Source organism: Alnus glutinosa, chromosome 1 (assembly GCF_958979055.1).
Source record: "Alnus glutinosa chromosome 1, dhAlnGlut1.1, whole genome shotgun sequence".
NCBI classification, from domain to species: domain Eukaryota; kingdom Viridiplantae; phylum Streptophyta; class Magnoliopsida; order Fagales; family Betulaceae; genus Alnus; species Alnus glutinosa.
In genome coordinates, this window is record NC_084886.1 from 43,705,005 (window position 1) to 43,726,166 (window position 21,162).

General features: G+C 34.7%; 2 protein-coding genes across 5 annotated transcripts; both read left to right on the forward strand.

Annotated features, from left to right (window-relative positions):
• Positions 1-5,489: 5,489 nt before the first annotated feature.
• Positions 5,490-11,045, forward strand: LOC133851027 (uncharacterized). 3 transcript variants are annotated; one of them, XM_062287329.1, is made up of 7 exons: positions 5,490-5,800; positions 6,039-6,143; positions 7,152-7,283; positions 8,534-9,245; positions 9,342-9,524; positions 10,229-10,317; positions 10,795-11,045. In XM_062287329.1, the coding sequence occupies exons 4-6, from the start codon at positions 8,562-8,564 to the stop codon at positions 10,247-10,249; spliced, it is 888 nt and encodes a 295-aa protein (XP_062143313.1). In that variant the 5' UTR covers positions 5,490-5,800; positions 6,039-6,143; positions 7,152-7,283; positions 8,534-8,561; the 3' UTR covers positions 10,250-10,317; positions 10,795-11,045. The 3 variants fall into 3 exon arrangements, with proteins under 3 accessions (XP_062143313.1, XP_062143305.1, XP_062143320.1); XM_062287321.1 differs by lacking the exon at positions 6,039-6,143; XM_062287336.1 differs by lacking the exons at positions 6,039-6,143; positions 7,152-7,283.
• Positions 11,046-13,666: 2,621 nt separating this feature from the next.
• On the forward strand, positions 13,667-19,711 carry LOC133851047 (YTH domain-containing protein ECT4-like). 2 transcript variants are annotated; one of them, XM_062287349.1, is made up of 8 exons: positions 13,667-13,926; positions 15,215-15,278; positions 15,480-15,624; positions 15,719-15,792; positions 15,886-16,353; positions 16,754-17,296; positions 17,443-17,655; positions 18,693-19,711. In XM_062287349.1, the coding sequence occupies exons 2-8, from the start codon at positions 15,231-15,233 to the stop codon at positions 19,308-19,310; spliced, it is 2,109 nt and encodes a 702-aa protein (XP_062143333.1). In that variant the 5' UTR covers positions 13,667-13,926; positions 15,215-15,230; the 3' UTR covers positions 19,311-19,711. The 2 variants fall into 2 exon arrangements, with proteins under 2 accessions (XP_062143333.1, XP_062143339.1); XM_062287355.1 differs by lacking the exon at positions 15,215-15,278.
• Positions 19,712-21,162: the final 1,451 nt, after the last annotated feature.

Consider the following 21,162-nt stretch of genomic DNA (forward strand, 5'->3'; position numbering starts at 1 on the left):
TTGCTCTACACCAAATTCCGGAGCTGACCTCGAAGTGCTGTCTCTACTCACCCAAATCCCCCTCCCTCTACGCCATGGCCCCAAGGACAGAAACGTCCAGTGGGTGTTCCTCGGCTGCCCCGGTGTCGGAAAGGGCACCTACGCGTCCCCCCTCTCCCACCTCCTCAGCATCCCCCACATCGCCACCGGCGATCTTGTCCGCGAAGAGCTCTCCTCCTCCGGCCCCCTTGCTTCCCAGATCCCCTAGGGTTCCATTTTCTGTTTCAATTTCAGCTGCTTCTTTATTTTCTTTGGCTTTTCCTAAATTCTTGTTCTTAAAATTGCGTTTATGATTGAATACTCTCACACACAAGCAATACACCTCAAGTCAGCTAAATAAGCATATGGATATTCCCGGCCTTTACGTGGAAACTAAAGGACACTTCTTTGGGAGTTATTGTGCTTAGAATATGGCTTGCTCATTTTTTTTTTTAATTTTTTCCTTTTTTCTTTTGCAGGGGGGGGGGGGGGGGGTTCCAAGAACTTCGGCTGTACTGAGTAAGACCCTTGTGGCTCTCTTTTGTCTGTTAAGTTTCTAATGTTTGAATTCCACAGCATTTGAGTTCATAGACTCAAAAGTATTGGGTTCAATTCCATCATAATTTTTATCCGATGGACAATTGGGCTTTAAGTAGGGGGAGTTAATGTCACTTCAGATTTATCACTTTTTTCTACCAAGTGAAATCTGTGTGTGGATGAGATAGAAGCAGTTTTAGGTGTCCAAATTATAGCAATTTAGGAAAATTTTGTAACAAACTCAGTTGTTCTCATTACTTGCCCACGCAACTGAATCCACGCGAACTCTTTTACAAAAATTATAATTTGATCAATTAATTGTTGTGAATTTTGAATTCATTTCAACCCGTAAGATTACAATAATTGATTTTATATTTTTTCTTTAAATTATTGTGCTTACGGAATCTAACCTAGCTCCTTATTTAGGTCGCTTTTTATTAGTTTCAAATGAGAAGTCGGCCCTAAATTTCACCTCTCAGAAAACAGATATGAGATCTGCTCCCTCCTCCTCTCACTTTTCCTTTCTACTCCCTGCTCTTATTCCCCCCTCCCATTCTGATTTTTTTTTTTTTATTTGTAGGTGTTCTCCGATTATGCAGTGCATCCGTCTATCTACCTTCATGTTGTGCCGTTCATCTTCTCCTTCGCCGCTGCTGCTATTTGTTGGTTGTGTTTTTTTTGCTTTGAATAAGAGTTTTCTTTTTTTAAAAAAATTTGCCCTTATAGACTATCTATGGGATGAAGGTTAGTCAGGTGTGAGGGGTTATCTCTCAAGCCCTGGATAATTCGGTGTGAGGGGTTATCTCTCACGACCGATTTAAATAAATTTTTCTAGGATATTTGGCTACCCTTGTCTTATATCTAGTTTGCTCAGAACAAATCTGCTCTTTAACTATTTTTGTACATGGGTTAGCGGAAGATAAAAAATCATATATAACACATTATTGTAAGAATTTTGTTTGTATCTATGACTATGTAACCTCATTGCATGTGGTTATGATTTTGTAGAGCTTTATGCTTTGTGATGTAAGAGTTCTATATTTTTTATCTTTGATCAATGAAATTCTTAGATATTTCATTCAAAAAAAAAAAAAAAGTTGCTTTTTATTTAATTCAAAAATAAAATAAAATTTATGAAATCAAATAATTGAAATAAAATAGAATAAGAAAATAAATCACATAAAATAATTGATTTGTGCAGCCCCTAGGCTTATATGTCCACACCAAACTGATCAGCAAAACGCTGTTGGGTCACTTTTAAAGTCGGAGATGGTACTTCCGTCCAACTTTCATCAAAAAATCGACAGAAGTCCACGTCAGCATCTTTAAGAAATAGACCGTCTTATGCCGCACTAAATTTTTATTTTTATTTTTATTTTTAAAAAATGTAGCTCGAGCAACCTCTTTAAGCAAAATGAGAAATGGCTCATGGCCGATTTGGGGGCGGTTCAAAAACCACCCCTAAAGCCCTTGGGGGTGGCTCCTCTATATTTTTCATAAAGTTTTTTTTTTTGAAAAAAAAAAAAAAATTTGATGTTTTTCATTTTTTTTTTTAGTGGGGCATAGGACTTGTGTTTATTTGTTAAAGATGCTAATGTAGATTGATGGAAGTTAGACGGAGGTACTATCTATAATACAAAATTAAACACATGTAACAAAAAAATAAAGTTGTTAAATCACATGGAACAAAAATGTATTTAACCTATTATTTTTTTAAAATATCCATTCTTAGGAATGATTATTCCTCATTTTTAAGAATAGTTATTCCTTTAAAAAAAAAAAAAAAATTGAATAGTTATTCATGTTGGAAAGAAATAGCCTCATTTTTTTTTCCCCAAAAAACTAATATGTTTGACAATTTTATGGGCCAAAAAAAAAAAAAAAAAACAGAAAAAAAAAAAAGAACAAAAACAATCGTCTCCGTGGATGATCGACCACCCCAACAAAAGCATTAGGGGCATGCCACCACCCCCTACTATCCTCGGCGTCCACCCCGAGGGGCTTTAGGGGTGATGTCACCGCTTTTGAAGCTTTTGTTAGGAACCTTAGGGTGTTCAACGGTATATGCGAGATAACCTTTTTTTTTTTCTTTTTTTTTTTATTGCCAAAAAAAAACAATTAATGGCTTTTTGGGAAAAAAAAAAATTAAGAAATTTATGAAAAGTATGATTCAATTTCACTTAGAAAATGTCCGTCATTTATTTGTTGTCACTACACAAAAGAAAATAATGAGATTAAATTTCTGCTTCTTGTATTATTAGTAATATTCACTCCTATTCCTAGAGGATTACTTTTTTTCTTTTTTCCTATTTTTTTCTTCCCCTAATTAAATAAATAAAAAAAATTTACAAGGGAAAAGTGGGCAATCTTAATAATGGTTTGCGGAATGACTATTCTATTAATTGGAATACAAGGTGGTGGAATTGAAATTTAGTTTAGTAACAACTCATATACATTAATTAGAATACAATCAAAATTACTAAAAAAACCTCACATTATATATATATATTTTAAAAAAAAAACCTAAATTAAAAAAAAAAAAAAATTAAAAAAATTTGAAAACTATAGGGTGGCTGACCACCACAATGGGTGGTCGGCCACCCCCGTATGAGTCTGGGGGTGGCCACGACCACCCTTGAGCCATATGTGGCTGGCCGACCACCCATTGCCGACTGTTAAGGGGGGGGGGGGTTTCCTTCTTTTTTTTTAAAAAAAAAAAATTGAAAGAAAATAAAAAATAATAGTTTTTTTTTTTTTTTGAAAATCTAGTATATTCCCATTTGAATAACTATTCTTCTCATTTTTTAGAGGAATTGGTATTCCTCTTCGTAATGAAATAGGTATTCCAATGGGAATAACTATTCTAAGGAATAGATCTCTACCAAACATGAATGACTATTCATATGAAATAATTATTCCATTTCAGGGGTTTATTCCGCTAACCAAAAAAGCCATAAGTTTATAAGCATTAGTTAATATTGGGATTTTTAATTATTAATTTAATTAGATAAATTTAATATCCGTTGATAAAATAAAATAAGATAAATTTAATAAGATAAACTAAACTAGGACTCAATTTATTTCGGCATAAAATGTTTTATGTTGAAAATGTCTAAAAATGATTTTGGATGTAAAACATCTTTCAGTATTTAGCTCATATGGAAAATCATTAAATATTTATTATATTTTCGTGCAATCATTATAATTTATAAATAACAACTTTTATTCACAACATAAAACTATGAATTTTTTTTTTAAAAAAAATGAACCTAAAAATCATGTTTAATTAAAATATACACATATAGATTAACAGTTACCATATATTTTCATATAAATGAGGAGTTGCGAATAAGAGAGAGATGGTAAAGAGGAGTTGCAAAAAAAAAAAAAATGTGTGATAATGTAAGGTTTTCGGAGTGGGATTGAGATCTAGTACAACTGTTTGCTCATATTATTTGCAATTGTGAGATTACTCTTTGTGGGGTCCACATGCCAAGCGGTGTTCGGGTAGTATGAGAATTGCTTGGGCATGTAGGCTTCATAAAAAGCTCTCTCGCAGTTGCACGCTCGAGTGTGTGGGAGAGCGGTGAAAAATGGTTTGCACAAATGAGAAGCATATAAACCATTTTACTATCATGAAAGTTATTTCATTTTGTCAACTGAAAATGTTTTTAGTTGACCAGTATTTTATACCACATCAAATACTCAAAAATGGAGAAAACATTTTACGTCGAAAACAAACAGGACATTAAAAAAAAAATTAAAGTTTATCTTTGTGCACTTTAATTAATAATTACATATAGAGGAAACTTTACTTAACCCATTTGATTGTCGCCACTTTTGTAATTACTCTCATAAACTTAAAAAACTTTCAACATAATGTATGTATCTATCATTTAATTTTTTTTTTCAATTTCACCAATTCGTTAAGATTTCCCGTTAAATCTTATCAAAATTCTTAAAAATACCTAACTTTGGTTTTTTTTTTATTTTTTTATTTTTTTTATTTTAATATATATATATTCTAAAGATTCATATATGGATATTTTTACAAATTTCGTTAAATGTTGATGATGGTATGACAAATATAGTTCACGAGGCCAAATTATGAATGAGTGGTATTTCATAGGTGAAAAAAGGTAATTACCTAGACATTTTTCAAGTTAAGAGCATTTTTAATGGATTAGCTATTTTCAACTTTAGGCTAAAATAGCTAAACAAAAGGTTAAAAATACATTAAAATAGACTTTTCACCCATTTGTGAAAAGTGCAACGCCACTTTTTTTTTTGTTTCCTTCCCCTCCATCTTTCCTTTTCATCATCTTCTCTCCCGCTTCTTTCTCTCGTCTCTGTGTCTCTCTCTGTCTCTATCTTGGCAGTGTTGGCTCTACAATATAAAAATTTAGACAGTCGCCTAAGGCTCCCAATTAATGAATATTAATAAAAAAAAGTTTTAGTAAAAAATTTTGAAGGCTTAATTATAGTCAATATTATTTAATTAAAGCACTTAATTATAGTAATAATCAATTAAAAAGGTATTAGTATCATTTAATTCTCTAACATTCCATTATTGAAATAAGACTTAAAAAATAAAGAGTATTAAATAAGAGAATCAAATAATATTAAAAACATTCTTAAATAAAATTCATTTTTCCAACTTTAAACATTATAGTCTTGAAAATAATGATAATATTAAATTCCGTTTTAGGTAGAGGTTTTTTGGGCCTTGTGATGAGCATTGAGCAGTCAAAATTTTAATCAGAATTTCAACAGATAACAATTATGCATCTTAAAAAGCGAGAAAAATAGTTTTTAAATAAAATTATAATACTAATATTAAAATAAATAATATATTTATTCATTTATTATTATTATTATTATTTTTTTTTAAAAAAAAAACTTCAAAACTTGTCGCGACCACAAACTGTATCTTGGTACAAATCGAACTCCCTTTTCAGTTTTCTTTCCCTCATTCATCTTGTCTAGAGACAGAGGGAACAGTATTGCTTATCTTTTGGCAAGCCAAGAACCCTTATTTGTTCCCCAGTTCCTCTGCTTCTCGCCCATCTCCCTCACGCGTCTTTTCCCATTCTGCACACCGAAAGAGAGAACGGTGGACACGCCTCTCACCTCCTCTCACGGCGGAGTTCCGAACTGTTGGTCCCGCCATATCCGGTGGTTCGCGGGTGCTACTGAGACCACGATTGGACTTCCCTTAAACAGCATCATCTTCACCAAATTAGGGGTAAGTTAATTCTGGAATTTTCAAGGTTTCTCCGTTGGTTAATTGTAGATAGTAGTGGTTGAATCTGTTTCACGTGGGTTATAATTCTTTGGGGTTTCTCTCTTTCGCTATAGCCTTATGTGTTCATATTTGCTGATTTTTAGTGTGGATTTCGAATTTGGTTGAAGTCTGTTATTGGGTTTTTTTTTACTCTAGTGGCTGTGTGTAACTTCGGTTAGTGGCTGAATGTTTGTTGTAGTGATTGGGTTTCTGTTTAAGGCTTGAGGATTTGCTCAGGTGATGGCCGAGTTGCTTGGCTGATGGGGGTGATTTGGGGGGTCGATCATGGTGATTGCAATTTTGGGTGAGTTGTGGTTTGCTGTGAATTGTGATTGTGAGGGCGTTTGCTTGATTTTCTGGGGTTTTGTTCGCCGAATTGGGAGGATCGTTTAAGGTTAATTTTTTTTTTTTTTTTTTTTTTTTTTTTTTTTTTTTTTTTAAGGTAATCAGATAAATTTTATAAAAAGCGCGGGCGATTAGTGAGGTTAATTGTTTAAAGAAATTTGATGGTTTAGTTAACTATGAAGAAGGAATTGTAAATTGATCTTTGTTGTGTGTTATAAATCATGGACGATTGGGGATGATTACTTAGGGTTGTTCATGTTGGACTAAGGTATTATAGATGGGTGTTTATTTGGATTGGCTGTTGTGTTAATCGCCAATCCAAATAAGTTCGTGAATTTTGGGTGTTTGTTTACTTCTTCTTTTTTTTGAAGAAGGGTGTTTGTTTACTTAAATGGCCGAATATGGTTGAGTTGGTATATTGTTTATATTGTTGTTTCAAGTTTGATATTGGGGCTTTAGTGTGGATTGCTTGTTCTTAAGGATATTATATTTATACTTATCATTGGCAAATACAACTGTTAAAAATATGACCATTAGAAAAATGACCATTGAAGAATTAATGCGTTAGAAAAATGACAGATTTAACAAAACGGCTGTTAGAAAAATGGCCGTTTGAGAAAAAATGCTCGTTGAAAAATTTGCGTTAGAAACATGATCGTTTTAACAAAACGACCGTTGGCAAATATGACCGTTTGGAAAAAGAAAAAAAAAGGACAGTAAAAAAATACGATAATTAAAAAAGTAATAAAAAAGAATAAAGAAAGCATATCTAGATAATATAGAGTTAAGAATAGATAATCGGATTGATAGTGCTTTTTAAAACCTATTAGCTAAACTAGATAAAGTCAGTTTTAGTTAGCTATTTTGCATAAAAATTTGCATAAGCCATTGGGAGTGCTCTAACGCGGATTAGGGTTTTTTTTTTTTGGGTTTCCTCTTGACTTGGCTTCTTTCCAATACCCAACAGAAACCATCGTCCCTTTCGAGTTCTAGAGCCAACCAGTGAACACTTTGGTTGCCACGGAATACTCGGACGACAACTCTAGTCGCCGTCGATTACTCTGCCTCCGGGCAGAGACAAATACTCCGGTGACTTCTGGTAAAATCCTCGTTCTATTTTCTTTTTAAATCTTCTCTAATCTGGAATTGTTAGTGCTATTTGTATAGGAAAGTTTCTTATTAATGTTTTGCAGTAATTCTCTAGATGTTGGGTCTGATATTTGTGGAGAATTATGCAATTTCTATGGTTCTATAATTCCACTATGGATAATGTTGTCTTTTTATTTGTTTGAATGTTTATCGAATAATTAGTGTTAAGCCAATCAAACAAGAATTTATAATTCATTAGTTGGAACTGAAGTCAACATGTTTAGAATAGGATAAAATTGCTTTGGTCTTGGCCGAGTTTGAGTTGTCAATATGTTGTCTAAAAAGTTGCACTTGATCTAAAGATATCTAATTGTATTTGTTTTGGATTTATAATTTTAATTGAGGGTAAAGTACACTTTACCCTCTAAACTAACACCCAATTTGCACTTAGATCTCCAATCTACGACGCACTACAATTCGGACCTATAAACTACTAAAATATTCCGAGTTACCCCTTAGTGTCATATTTGACCATTAGTTTTAATGGAAACGTCACACGTAACTAGTACAGGCTTTTGAGCTATTTTTACATGACTAGTTTACCCTTGTATGAAATGACACAATTTTAGTAATGGTTATAAGAAAAAAGAAAAAAAAAAAAAGGAAACAAGAAGAAGAAAAAGACGGCTACTCCTAACAGAACAGAGAGGGTGGTTCTGCTGCCAACCCCCCCAACACACATATGAAGCAAAGGGGTGGCTGCATGGCCACCCTTTTCTCCTTGCTTTAATTTTTTTTTTTTTCGTTCACCATTACTAAAATGGTGTTTCATACAGGGGCAAATTAGTTATGTAAAAATGGCTCAGATGCATGTTCTAGTCACGTTGATGTTTTCCATCTAAACTAACAACCAAATCTAACACAAGGGGTAACTCTAAAGAATTTTTTTTGATAAGTGTAACTCTAAAGAATTTGACCTCGTGCATAAGTACAAATTTTTAAATTGCAGGTTGACAACTTGAAATAGACCCAAAGCACATGTGGGTAAAATGTAATTAACCCTTGTCATACCCTTGTAGTATTGATGACAATAAGTAGGAGCAAGAAAGTTGAGTAGTCAATACAATCTTGAAGATTACCCAGTATATTAGAGACCTTAAATTTGCTTGGCATGCAATCGGTTTTAGATACTTTCATATTTTTTCTAAAACTGTTTAACAGAAGTTGTGAATGAAACATTATTATCCTTTTCACATGCAGATCTGCATAGCTAGCTGCATTATAAGATATGGATGTTGATGTAGATCATTATCTTGTTCTGGGGCTGCCCTCGGGTGAGGAAGGCGCCAAGCTTAGTGTGGATGACATTAAAAAAGCATACAGGTCAAAGGCTCTAGAGTTGCACCCAGACAAGAGGCCAGGTAATAAACAAGCCCTCGCTGATTTTCAAAAGCTTCAGACATCCTACGAGATTCTCAAGGATGAAAAGGCCAGGAAGTTGTTTGATGATCTTCTACGGGTTAAGCGTGAGCAGCAACGTCGACAGTCAGAGCGGAGTTCCAAACGTGATGCCAAGCGGCAGAAGATGGTTTCTGACCTTGAAGAAAGGGAGCAGGCCGCTTTTGCTCCTGACCCTACTGCAAAAGAACGAGAAGAAGAGGAGAGAATTGCTAAGAAGCTGAGAGAAGAGATTGCAAGAATACGAGCGATGCACACAAATAAAGGTGCAAACATGGCATCGGCTACAAGTAGAGAGTCATCAGGAGTTAGGAAGGAGGATATGGATACCACTGGGGCTAGGGTGGATAAGGAGAAGGTGCTTAAAGTTTCGTGGGAGAAGGTTGGTGAAGATTACACTGCAGAGGGGTTAAGAGAGTTGTTTTCAAAGTTTGGTGAGGTGGATGATGTTGTCATTAAGAGTTCCAAGAAAAAAGGTTCAGCACTTGTTGTAATGGCGACTAAAGATGCAGCAGTGAGTTGATGATCAAACTATATTTATCCCCTGAACTTGTAATGTTTCTTTTTGGTTCTTTTGTAAGTACTTATGTTGGTTTTTTTTTTTTCCTAGGTTGCCGCTACAGGAAGTGTGTGTGGTCATCTCTCTAATCCTTTGCTAGTTTTACCTCTTCAACCACCAAAGGCAGCTGAGACTTCAAGTGCCCCAAGATCCACAGAACCTGATAGACTAAGTTCTTTGGTTGGGCCTGGTTATGCTGCATTTGAAGATACAGTCTTGATGAAACTCCAAAAGGTTTGATCTTTGTTTCTGACTATTTATGATTCTATATTTTTCTTTAAGGCACTTTATCTAAAGTCACAATTGGCATGATGTACTTCACAAATTTAAATCACTTTATTTTATTACATATAGATTGAATTGTTGCATTATGGCCTTGAAAGATTATTTTACCGATGTCAATTCTTTTTGTTTTTGTTTTGTTTTGTTTTTCTCTTATATTTCATTCAGTGTAGATGATAATGTTTGTTAACAACTTGGTTGCGTAATAACAGCTATCATGGTCCAATTTCTTCCTTTAGTGGGGTTCTTATTTCATTGAAGATTACATCTATGTTTCTAGTTGACTTACAGTAGGCCCATGTGATTCGTTGGTATAGATGTCCATATAAAACAAATGCCAATATCACCAGCAATAGTTTAAGACACCTATCAAAGCTTATAAGTTCTTTGCTACCTTTTTCATATAATACCAGCTTCCACCGGCACAATTTGTGATTTAAAATACGTGTTTGTCTTGATCTATGTATTTAATTATACCGGAACGGATAAGTTGATGTTAATCAACTGGATTTGTCAGTTGGTAGCGTACTTAACAAATGCTTGCTTGAAGAAGTGGTGTAAAAAGATGTTGTGGAAAGTATATCATGTTGTTAAGTTCCAATTCGTAAAATCCTTGATTTTCCTCTTCTGACTTTGTCAATTTTGGTGATGAGCAGGCTGCACAAAAGCAAAATTGACATGCAAGATATTCAAGGAAGAAGTTCCTGTGTCTCATGATCTCCCTGAACTGTAATATTTAGCTGAGGTAATGTAAGAATAGATTCATCTTTAAATCTCATTAGTTCCACTCCCATCTGCTTAAAGCTCTTGACTAATTTACTCCAACTTGGGTGCACCATATTTCACGTCTTGGGTTTGACCACATGAAAGACAGGCCCACTTTTTTTTCGATGTGCCTGGACATGCTTGCTAAGGGCTTAAAATGATCATGCTTTTTGCATTTTTGCTGACCTAAATCTATGTTATTTTATAAAGAGAAATGCTTGATTGTACACTCTCAACCCACTCCTATCCCACCCTTGTGTACTTGGACCAATAATGTGAGAGATAGTAGAGAGAGTATAGTGGGACCCTATTTTTTTAACAACATTATTGGTCCACGTAGACAAGGGTGGGATAGGAGTGGGATAAGAGTGTACAACCAAGCATTTCTCTTTTATAAATGTGGGAATAGGAAACCACAGATAGCTTGACTGATATATTTTGGATCTTAAATATGCAGGACCCCCTTTCTGCATATTGCTTCCTGAAGATTGGGCCACAGAAAAGTTTGCCGTCTTTGACTTGATTATTATCGATTTTATTCATTTGATGTAACATTTAAATCATTTTGTGTGAGGTTTACACTGTATGTTACCATGTAACAATCAGAGTTTTGAATAGTTTCATATTGTCCAATCATTTTGAATTGTATCAAGGGAAAAAGCTTCACATTAAAAACTGTCAAATCTAAATCCAAAAAATACTTTTCAAGGCACTGTAGCAGCATACCGTTATATTTTTAATTGCAGTGATAAATCTACCCTCTCAATTTCTTATTCATAATCTTATGTTTCTACAATCACACCTGACTTCGAGCAGCCTTTTTTGATCATCAACGTGTAACCATATATATTTACATGTGATTTCAAGTGGGAATGGAACCTATAGAAATTATTTTTAAAGGGTGGTAACATGTATAAGAGCATTATAGTTCATAATATATGTAGAGTCTGATTGGAATTGCGTAGGAAAACAGAGTTTTTGCCTATAGAAAAAAGCTTCATTTTCAAGCTTTTTTTGATCTTTTTTATAGCAAAAAAAAAAAAAAAACAAAAAAAAAACTAATTTTTTTAAACCTATACTCATTTATACTTGGCATAACTTGTTAGGTATTAAAATCGCTTTTTAAGTTCCTTAACTCAATTCCAAATATACTCGTAATGTCTATTCAGTGTTGCCGGTGAAAGTTTGGTTGACATTTTTTCTTCTACATCTACTTTTGAGGCCAGATTTATGTTTTTTCGCTAGTTCCTACAAGATACACAGTTTTTCTTTCGACGTCGACTTGTGTTGGATGCTTTGATTGCTTTATGTAGTTTCTTTGTTTTTTTAAAGTAGTTTTTGAAAGTCTGTCTGTCTGTTAAATTTGCAGATTTTACTGAACTTTTTATGGCTTGTTATCTAGATCAGCCATCTTTTCTTTGTTATAAGTGTTTTATTGTTAAAGAGTAGCTCAAACATCTGTCCTTGTAATATTTGTTTATTTGTAAGCAACACCCAAGTCAAATTTTTTTGACTTAGTGTTTAGAGCGTCGATGTATCTCTCTATTCATTGTATTTGCCTTCGGGCTTCTTCATATTAATGCATTGTAACTCCGATTATTTTGTTCATAAAAAAATAAAAAAAAAAAGTTTTGATTTCCCTTCACGATCACTATAATCACTACTATTTTTTTTTTCCTTTTTAAAATAAAGCTTTCAGACTTTCATTAATGAAATCAAGAAGTAGTAAAGTGTTCCTGCAAGTACAAGATCTCTAATGAACTCATAATAGTCTTCCATCTAATTTGGATCATTGTTTCACTATCATCACTACTTGGAAATGCATAAGAGCCTTTAGAATCCACGTACAAATTCTACAAACATGCTGTACAATACTAACATAGGACTTGTCTTTGAGAATTCATATATGTCTTGCCTGTTCAACTTTTGAGTTCTTATCACGATCACTCTCGACTCTCGTCGTCGTCGTTACCTGACATCTACTTTCTAACATTGTTTTTGTATCATTGCCATCATTAATTCATGTTTCCCTTGGCAGAAATTTTTGGTCGAATATGAGCGGCACTAAAATGAGCAAAACATAAGAATAATTTTGTAAAAAATAATGCTATACACCACATTTTTATCTCATTTTGATGATATAATAATTAATAGGTATAGTTGATTTTTTTTTTCTCATATATATAAATTTAATAATGACTGATCCAATGATTATTAAGCCTTGTTATGTTGGTATAATGAGATAAAAATGTGATAAATGTGTAGTGTATAACATTAATCGTTAGTAAAAGAGCAATACTACATATTACGGTCACATCCTGCTGCTATCTTATTGAGCTGATGTGGCAGTGTCCATTGATAGGCACTGTCATATCAGTCCAAAAAAATGAGAAGAAAATGAGAGTATAATATATAGTATTTCTTTTAGTAAAATGTTAGTACTTCGCCTCCTTGAGGCTTGGAGTTTTAATTCAGCATGAGCATAAATGATATTCTATTGGATGGATAAAAAATAAAAAGATATCATATATAGAGTAATGTTACATTTATAATTCTTTTATGCCTCAGCATGTAAATATGTAATTGAGGTTATGGCTGGCACTAAAAAAATTAAATCACTTTAATCACATGCTGACATGTGTCAACAAAATGGATAAAATAGAGGATAAATATAACATTTTTCATATAAATCTTTTACACGAGTAATACTAAAAATTACATTTTTATTCTACAATATTAGTGTGGTTATTCAATCTTGAGTATTTAATGATAAAAATCTTTAACCACATTTTTATTCCACGTTTGATTTTTTTTATTTTTAAATAAAGACTAATTTAAGAGTTAGTTCAGATTATCACATTAGTTTTGTTTGATAAAAATATAATTTTTAATATTACTCGAATCTAAAAATTGATTGAACCTATCGTACCATATCAATAATCAATATTATGGAAAGAAAATGTATATATATTCGTTACTCTTTCTACAATTCCACAGGAGAAGACGAATTTTTTTTTTTTTTTTTTTTTTTTTAAGAAAAAAGAAGGCGGCGAAACTCACCGGTCACCAAGGAACCAAAATTGGCTCTCCGATTAAAGTCATGAACTCTATGGAGCATCACTACAATGACAGCAACCACTAATAATATCAATGACCGCCTTTCAATCAGAATGTCCCAAAAGAGTCCGTACAAATTCCACGAAACCTGATTAGACGGTCACTGCAAACCATGACATCTACCGTAGCATGAGAGAAATACGGTCCCCGCCGTTTAGTTTGTGTTTTCCAACAAGATCTCTAAATGGCAATCGAGATACTTCTCGAGCCTCTCAGGGGCACTTTCGTCACAGCAAATTCCCCTAAAACGCTTCGTATCGAGAGCGAATCTCTTTCCCCTCTCTCTGTAGTTTCAACCGCCTTCTTTTCAAGTCTTCCTTTTCCCTTAATGGTTAGGGTTTCTTAGGTGCGTCCACTTCGCACAAAAAATGTTGCAGAAAACCCCCTGTTCTCTCTCTAATTTCTCCAATTCTCCTCTCGAACAACTTTCTAGGTCGACCATGGCCTGATTCAGCTACTCTTCTTTTCTCTGGTAATAACCATCGCTACTCAGCTTTCGTTTTTACTTTTAATTTCTACCCTTGTAGTTGTATTGATTGGGTTCAGGTACACTGTTGCACTGAAAGCGTTTTAGCTCAATGATTGGTTTCTTGTCTTGAGTTTTATTGTTGGTTTGCGTATGAGTTTCTGACTATTAGAAGGTCAATCTGAGAGGTGGCGATCTTGTTTTGCGGATTTGTGTGGCAGATTTTCTTATTTAGGCGAAATTGATATTTAAATTATCGGATTGCTAAGCTATTTTGGATTTGAAAGTCAAATTTCTGTGCCTGACAGGTTTCTATTTGCTGTTTGTGACTCCTTTGGTTAGCTCAGGCCGTATATGCATACACAAACGTGTATATATATATATATATATGTGTGTGTGTGTGTGTGTAAGAATCTCTGTATTACTTCTTTTTCTTTTTGTGTGTTTCTGTCTTTTGGTATTGATAGCTATTGGAAGCTGTAGGAGATAATTTAGGACTTGGATTTTGTTTTGGGTATTCATTGGCGGTATTTGCTAGAATAGGTTATTTAATAGTTTGTTTCAGTTATTCTAAGTTCCATACAAACGTTGTTGGTACAATACTCCGGGATGATGGAGGGGATCAAGATCATATAGAGTTCGTACCTCCACCATTGGGTTTCTTTTTTTTTTTTTTTTTTTTTTGTAATGAATAATTCCACTTCTGGGTTCTTACAACCATAAGTATTATTTTTTATTAAATGGTTCAGATTTTGCCACATTGATGTATAACTTAGTGAGTTATAATGAATTAAAGAAAAATTAAGGATCTATTAGAAGTAGTAAATGATGAGTTGGCAAAATATAGAGGATCCTAATGCTGATGGAGGTGTTAAGCTGTTTTGAATTCAGAAGTTGATCTATCTGGGGTGAGTAAGTGTTTGTGCTATTAAGGGATCACCGAATCCTATTGATTCAATAGGAAATATTTCGAAGCCTTGTTTGGTCTGGAATTAGTCTTGTGTTTTGCTATCTGTGCAAACCCCCTCTAGTTTTACCACATAATTTGGGCTGATTGCCTTCTTATGGGAATTGTTTGAGATGGATGAAAGTCTTGAGCTTCTTTTGGTGACTGGCTATTTGAAAAGCTGGTTATTCTTTGTGAGGTAGAAGTTGAAGTTAGGATGTAAATTTGTCTGCAGTTCACTGTTTTGAATCTGGCCTGCATATTTTTCTCGTAATGCCCATTTCATTTTGTGGTACGTGTTGAAATGCAGTGTTTGCTGCTGAAATTGGATTTCTTTAACTTTTATAGGGGTGGCAGTCCTGGAATGGAAATGTATAATGTTTCTGAACATGGAAATGCAGAGACTTATCTGGTACTTTCTTAGTAATTGCTTGAATTTCTTGTTTTTTAGCAACTCTTTAATCAAATCCTTGCTCATATGGTCTTGTGAATCTTAGTTTCTCTCTCTCTCTCTCTCTCTCTCTCTCTCTCTCTCTCTCTCTCTCTCTCTCTCTCTCTCTCTCTTCCCGAGTTATGTAGATGTTCCATAACATTTCTCTGTCTTGAGTTTTAGATTCAAGGTGCCGAATCCAACCTGCACTTTACGAGTCCACTACCTGAACAAATTGAAGCCATGTATAACGAAGGAGCCTCTGAGTTTGTTGTTGATCAGGGCTTGTATTATCCTACTGCCACCAATTATGGGTATTATTGTACAGGTAAACTTATATCCCCTATTTTATGTAGACTAGGATTGTGTTTGCCTGTTTGTTAGTGTCTTACTTGTGCATATTGTTCATTGGATGTGGTCAGGATTTGAGTCACCCGGCGAATGGGAGGACCACCATAGGATTTTTGGTGTAGATGGTCCAGATATCCAGTACGCGGTGAGTGAAAATTTTCTCCTTCACAAACTATGAGTTATTAATTGATAACTTGTCATTTGTGGTTGTTTTGAACTTCAAATTTCTCTGCTTCAGGGTGTGCAAAATGAAAGTTCGCCTTATGTATATTATCCACCTAGCTATGGATATGCACAGTCTCCATACAACCCATATAATCCTTACATACCCGGTGCTATGATAGGTGTTGAAAGTCCATTTGTAGGGGCACAGCAGTATTACACAGTTCCCCCTTATCAGAACCCTGTCTCTTCACCTGCTTATGTTCCCTTTGTCTTTCAACCCGATATTATCCCTAGTACTTCAGCTGACTCCTTGTACGATACTGGTATATCAATGAATAGACCTGAAGGAAGAGGTTTAAAACATAACTTCAGTTCAGCTACTGGAGCCTTTCCAAGGAACTCCCTAAAATCTGTTTCAAATCAGACAAATTCCCTGACCAGGGTATCAGAAAGTTCAAGGACCAATGGTGGACCAAGCAAACAATCTGCAATGCATTCTGCTGGTAGTTTTGCCACTCCAACTCCATCCCATGTTCTTCAGGTATGATATTTTTCCTTTTAGTCAAGGTCAAAATATTTCCAACCCTACCCTCCTTCACCCCCAAAAAGGAACTTTTGCTGTGGGTCAAGTAGGGGTGGGGCTGTCATGTAAAGAACAGAATTATTTTAATTAAAATATACCCTTGTTATCCTCATGATGTTGATCATTGCGCAAAGATATACGCCAGGATGGGGTGGCTAGATTTACTATATAGAAGGTGCATGTTTGAGGGGTCAGTTAGAGCAATAATAGACATTACATAAAATGAAATTATCTTGTAAAGTTGTCTAATTGTCAAGTTGGAATTATATGTTGAAGTTGTCAAACTGCTGGTACTCATATTATTTGGTCTCTTTCTTGGATTAGTTTCATAGTTTTTATTCCTCATTTGTGGTTACAGGGTAGAATTACCACTGGCTCAATTCCATCTGTAGATAACATTTCCAATGGAAAGGTTCTATCTCATCAAAACCAATTGAAAGTAACCCTCCCTGCCGGTAATGGTTTATCTGGCTTTGGATCAAGTGCCTATGTACAGGCGGGGGCTAAGATTCGACCCAAGATCCATGTTGGCAGAGCACTGAATGATGTAATTGGAAGCCCAGATGCATTGGGCGAGCAAAATCGGGGCCCTAGGATAAATAGATCGAAAGATCAATTGGCTGTCAAAGCCTACACAACCAGGGCAGGAGATAGTAACACACAAGGAAACATCATTATCTATACCGATAAGTATAACAAGGATGAATTTCCGGTTGATTATGTGGATGCAAAGTTTTTTGTAATAAAATCATACAGTGAGGATGATGTTCACAAGAGCATCAAGTATAATGTTTGGTCTTCTACACCCCACGGAAACAAGAAGTTGGATAGTGCTTATGAAGATACACAGAGAATAGCTGCAGAGAAGCTTAGAAGCTGTCCTATCTTCCTCTTCTTTTCTGTAAGTTCCATCGTCCTACAAGTTTGCTTTTTGTTAACAGCAATTTTAACTTCGAAGTTCTCTATCTCTGTCAACCATCTGAGTCAAGAATTTTCTTCTTGTTTTGACAGGCCATACTTAATCTTATTTTTATTTTTTTGGTACAGGTCAATGCTAGTGGTCAATTCTGTGGTATTGCAGAGATGGTTGGCCCAGTTGACTTCAATAAGGATATGGATTTCTGGCAGCAAGATAAATGGAGTGGAAGCTTCCCTGTTAAGTGGCACATCATCAAAGATGTCCCAAACACCAATTTTAGACACATTGTCTTAGAAAATAATGAGAACAAGCCAGTGACTAATAGCAGAGATACACAAGAGGTATGTCCACCTGTTGGGTTTGTTGCATTGTGCTTCTTTTATGAAGTTTTTGAATGTGGCAGCCTACTGTGGTTAGAACAGTAATATTTTTTTTTTTATCAAGTAATCTTTTTTGGTTTGTGTTGTTGGCTCAATTCTAGTGGGTTTGCACTATTTTATTGATTCATGAATATGCCATTATTGCTTTGTATTATGTAGGAAATTCACAATTGATAAGTTCCTAATTTTGGTATGGCTATTATTTTTTCACTATTCTACTGTATCTGGGACAATACTTGTAAATAAGTTAGTTGAAATCGTGATTTTTAAGAGCTTTCACCTATGTTCTATCATTTCAATCTTTTATCAGGATATTTTTATCATGTATCTTTCATTGTAGTAAATTTGAGTAAAATGCTGCCAAACCATATTCTATCATGTTTTTATTCAAGGGCCTATGCTCCTATAGAGAACCAGATTTAACTTTCATTGATTTCATTGTCCTTACCATAGTAATCATTGAATGGTTCGTTCAAATTGGTAATCATTGAATGGTTCCTCCAATTTGAACGTTATCTTGCTTGTCGGGGCATCGACTTTTAGACATTGCAAACTACAAAGCCTACACAGTTGTGATAAAATATAACAGAAAGTCGTATTTGATGGCTTGGTAAAAGGATTTAAGTTGAAGACATCATAAGAAGAAAAGGTCAATAATGTGGGTTGAGTTTATGAGAAGAATAGTGAAAACATGTTCTTCATCCAAAAAAGAAAGAAAGTGAAAACTTGTTTTTATATAGATTTAATTGAAGATAGTCCTAGAATAGATAGGGCTGTCTGGTAAAATGTGAACTGTGCTGCCAACCCCAGGTAGTCAGGACATGGCTTCATTGAGTTGTGATAAGTAATATACAACTTTTCTTAATTTGGATTACCCTGAATTTCGAGCATGGGTTTGTCATTTGAAATAGGATATTTGCAGTTATATCTACTCTGTCTTTTTTGGCCCCTTCCCCTAAAAATTAACGTTTGTTAAGTAATTATTTGTTCCTGTGCAGATAATGTATAAGAAAGGTCTGGAGATGTTGAAAATCTTCAAAAATTATACATTGAAGACCTCTTTACTTGATGACTTCATGTACTATGAAAATCGTCAAAAAATCATGGAGGAAGGGAAAGCCAGGTTACTTGTCAAAAGTTTTGGAAGTCCTTATCTTGTACCTGCATTGGATCCCCCCCGCAAGGTAAATAGTGTTGTTGAGCTACCTTCAAGTGAAGATGGGAGAACTTCCAGGCCCAACAGTGGTCCAAACAGCTCGATAAAGACTGGTGTCTCTGCTCCTGTACAAGTTTCTTCTAATTCTGATGTTACCAACACAATGATCACGGATGGAAATGCTGAACAAATTGCAGTTGAGTCAAAAGATGATATAGTATCTACTTTAAAGATTGGTTCGCTCACCATAAACCCGAAGGAGGCTGAGGCTAAGCCCTTGCCCGCTACTGGCATTGCTAATACTGAATCTGTTGACGTTGTCACAGTAGGCTCAGTACCCATCAAAGTTAATGGGTTTGCTGAATCTGGTTTTCTAACGGTTGGGACTATTCCGCTTGATCCTAGAGCCCTACAGCTTGACAAGGGGGCTGCTCCTGTTAGCATTGGATCCCAACGTTAATGATGCAGAGGTTTTTCACAGGCATCACTATTTTGGGAATTATTCTGTTGGAGGATGCTCTACCTTTTGTGCAGGCAGATTGATGTCAACATGAGTATGTCATACTCGAGCGTGGTTATATGCATTGGTAAATTGAAATGCTTGTTTCAGATCATCTTGATTATTTTTCACTCCCTTCTCTATATCTGCTGCGGTTGTTTTGAACTACACTTATACTGATGCCTTGGTTTTCTGAGGGGTTCTTGTTGCTCTGCTTAAATCAAGTCGAAAAACATTGTAATCTTTGCTGTTGCATCTTTGCCTTCAATATATTCCAGATTTAAGGATCATTGTTGAAACCTGCAAATTAAGGATCATTATCAATATATTCAAGATTAAAAGGAATTTTCCTTTTCAGCCAATTTCCACTTCTGCTGAACACTGTTATGAAGTTGCTTGTTTGGTACATCAATTGGCTTGGAAAATTTTCCTCTTCGAGTTTCGTTTTTCCATAGCATTTGACTTTCAATGAATTTGTCTTTGGGAATATTGGGATGGATTGCGAAGAAAATAAATTTAAGTAGGTTATATAACGCTTTTATCAATTTGACCCACTGAGAGGGTCAGAAGACTCGGAGCTTGTTCAACTGATAGTACCGTTAAAAAGCTGTAATTTCATAGGATTGCAAATTGCAATCAAAAGAAGAATTGTGGTTAGCGTTATGGCCTCGAGGCCGGAGGATCTCTATTTCATTTGGAAGGAAGAAGATTCGATGCTCAATATTTAAAATTGGAAAAACTATATTTAAGCCTTTCAAATTATCAGTCATTTTTTAAGTACTAAACTATCAAAAAATACCAAAATGATTTATTTTGTCGAAATATTTATATAATATCTTTGCTACGTCTCATTTTTTGATTAAAAAAATAATAAAAATTAAAAATATTTAAAAATTAAATTTAAAAAACAAATAAAAATTTAAAATATGAAAAAAAAAAAAAAAAAAACACATAAAGGCCACCCCCATTTTTGGCCAAGGGCTGAGGCAAAACCCTAACCCTTTTTTTCTTTTCTTTTCTTTTCAAGGGCCAAAAAGAAAAAAGAAAAAAAAAGGGTTAGGGTTTGAGTAAGTTTTCCCTTTAAAATTTGAGGGGCTTAAATGTTTCCCTTAAAAAAAAAACTTGTAATTTCGGAGGCTTATATGTAATTTTTCCTTTAAAATTTGACCGTGTCAAAAGTACGGATTTGAGTAAGTGAAGCATAGATAAGTTGTTTGATGGTTGAGATTTAAGTTTTGACCATGTTTAGGTAAGGATTTTAGTTTTCAATGTGGAGATAAGGGTCTCTGTTAATTTTTATTTTTATTATTATATGGTTCACATTTTTTTTTTATCATGTATGACCAATAAAATTGTGCCACGTACATTCGAAGACTATGTCATTATGCCACATTAATGTGAATAAAAAATAAAATAAAATAAAAAATAAAAGAAAGGAGAGAGATGGGTGGAGGGGTGGCTCCATCCTCCACCGGACCACCAGTTGTGGGGGTGGGGGCAGCACCCCTTGGCCGGGAGTGAATGGGCTGACTCCATCCCACTGCTAATTAAGGGTGGCCGCGCTTGAACGAGCCACATTCAATATTGTGGGTTGGCCACACGAGCCACCCTCTCTGCTATTCGATTACCTAAGCCTAAGAACTGCAAAGAGCCTTCTGATACTGCTCATCACCTGTGGAGATCGAGATGGTGACAAGCAGTTTTATTTACTTATATTATATAATTTGTACCAAGCATTTGCTAGCAAATTAGCTAGTGACTAACACGTGAAGGTAATAATAATCTAAAAATTTAGTCCACTGAACCAACGTGT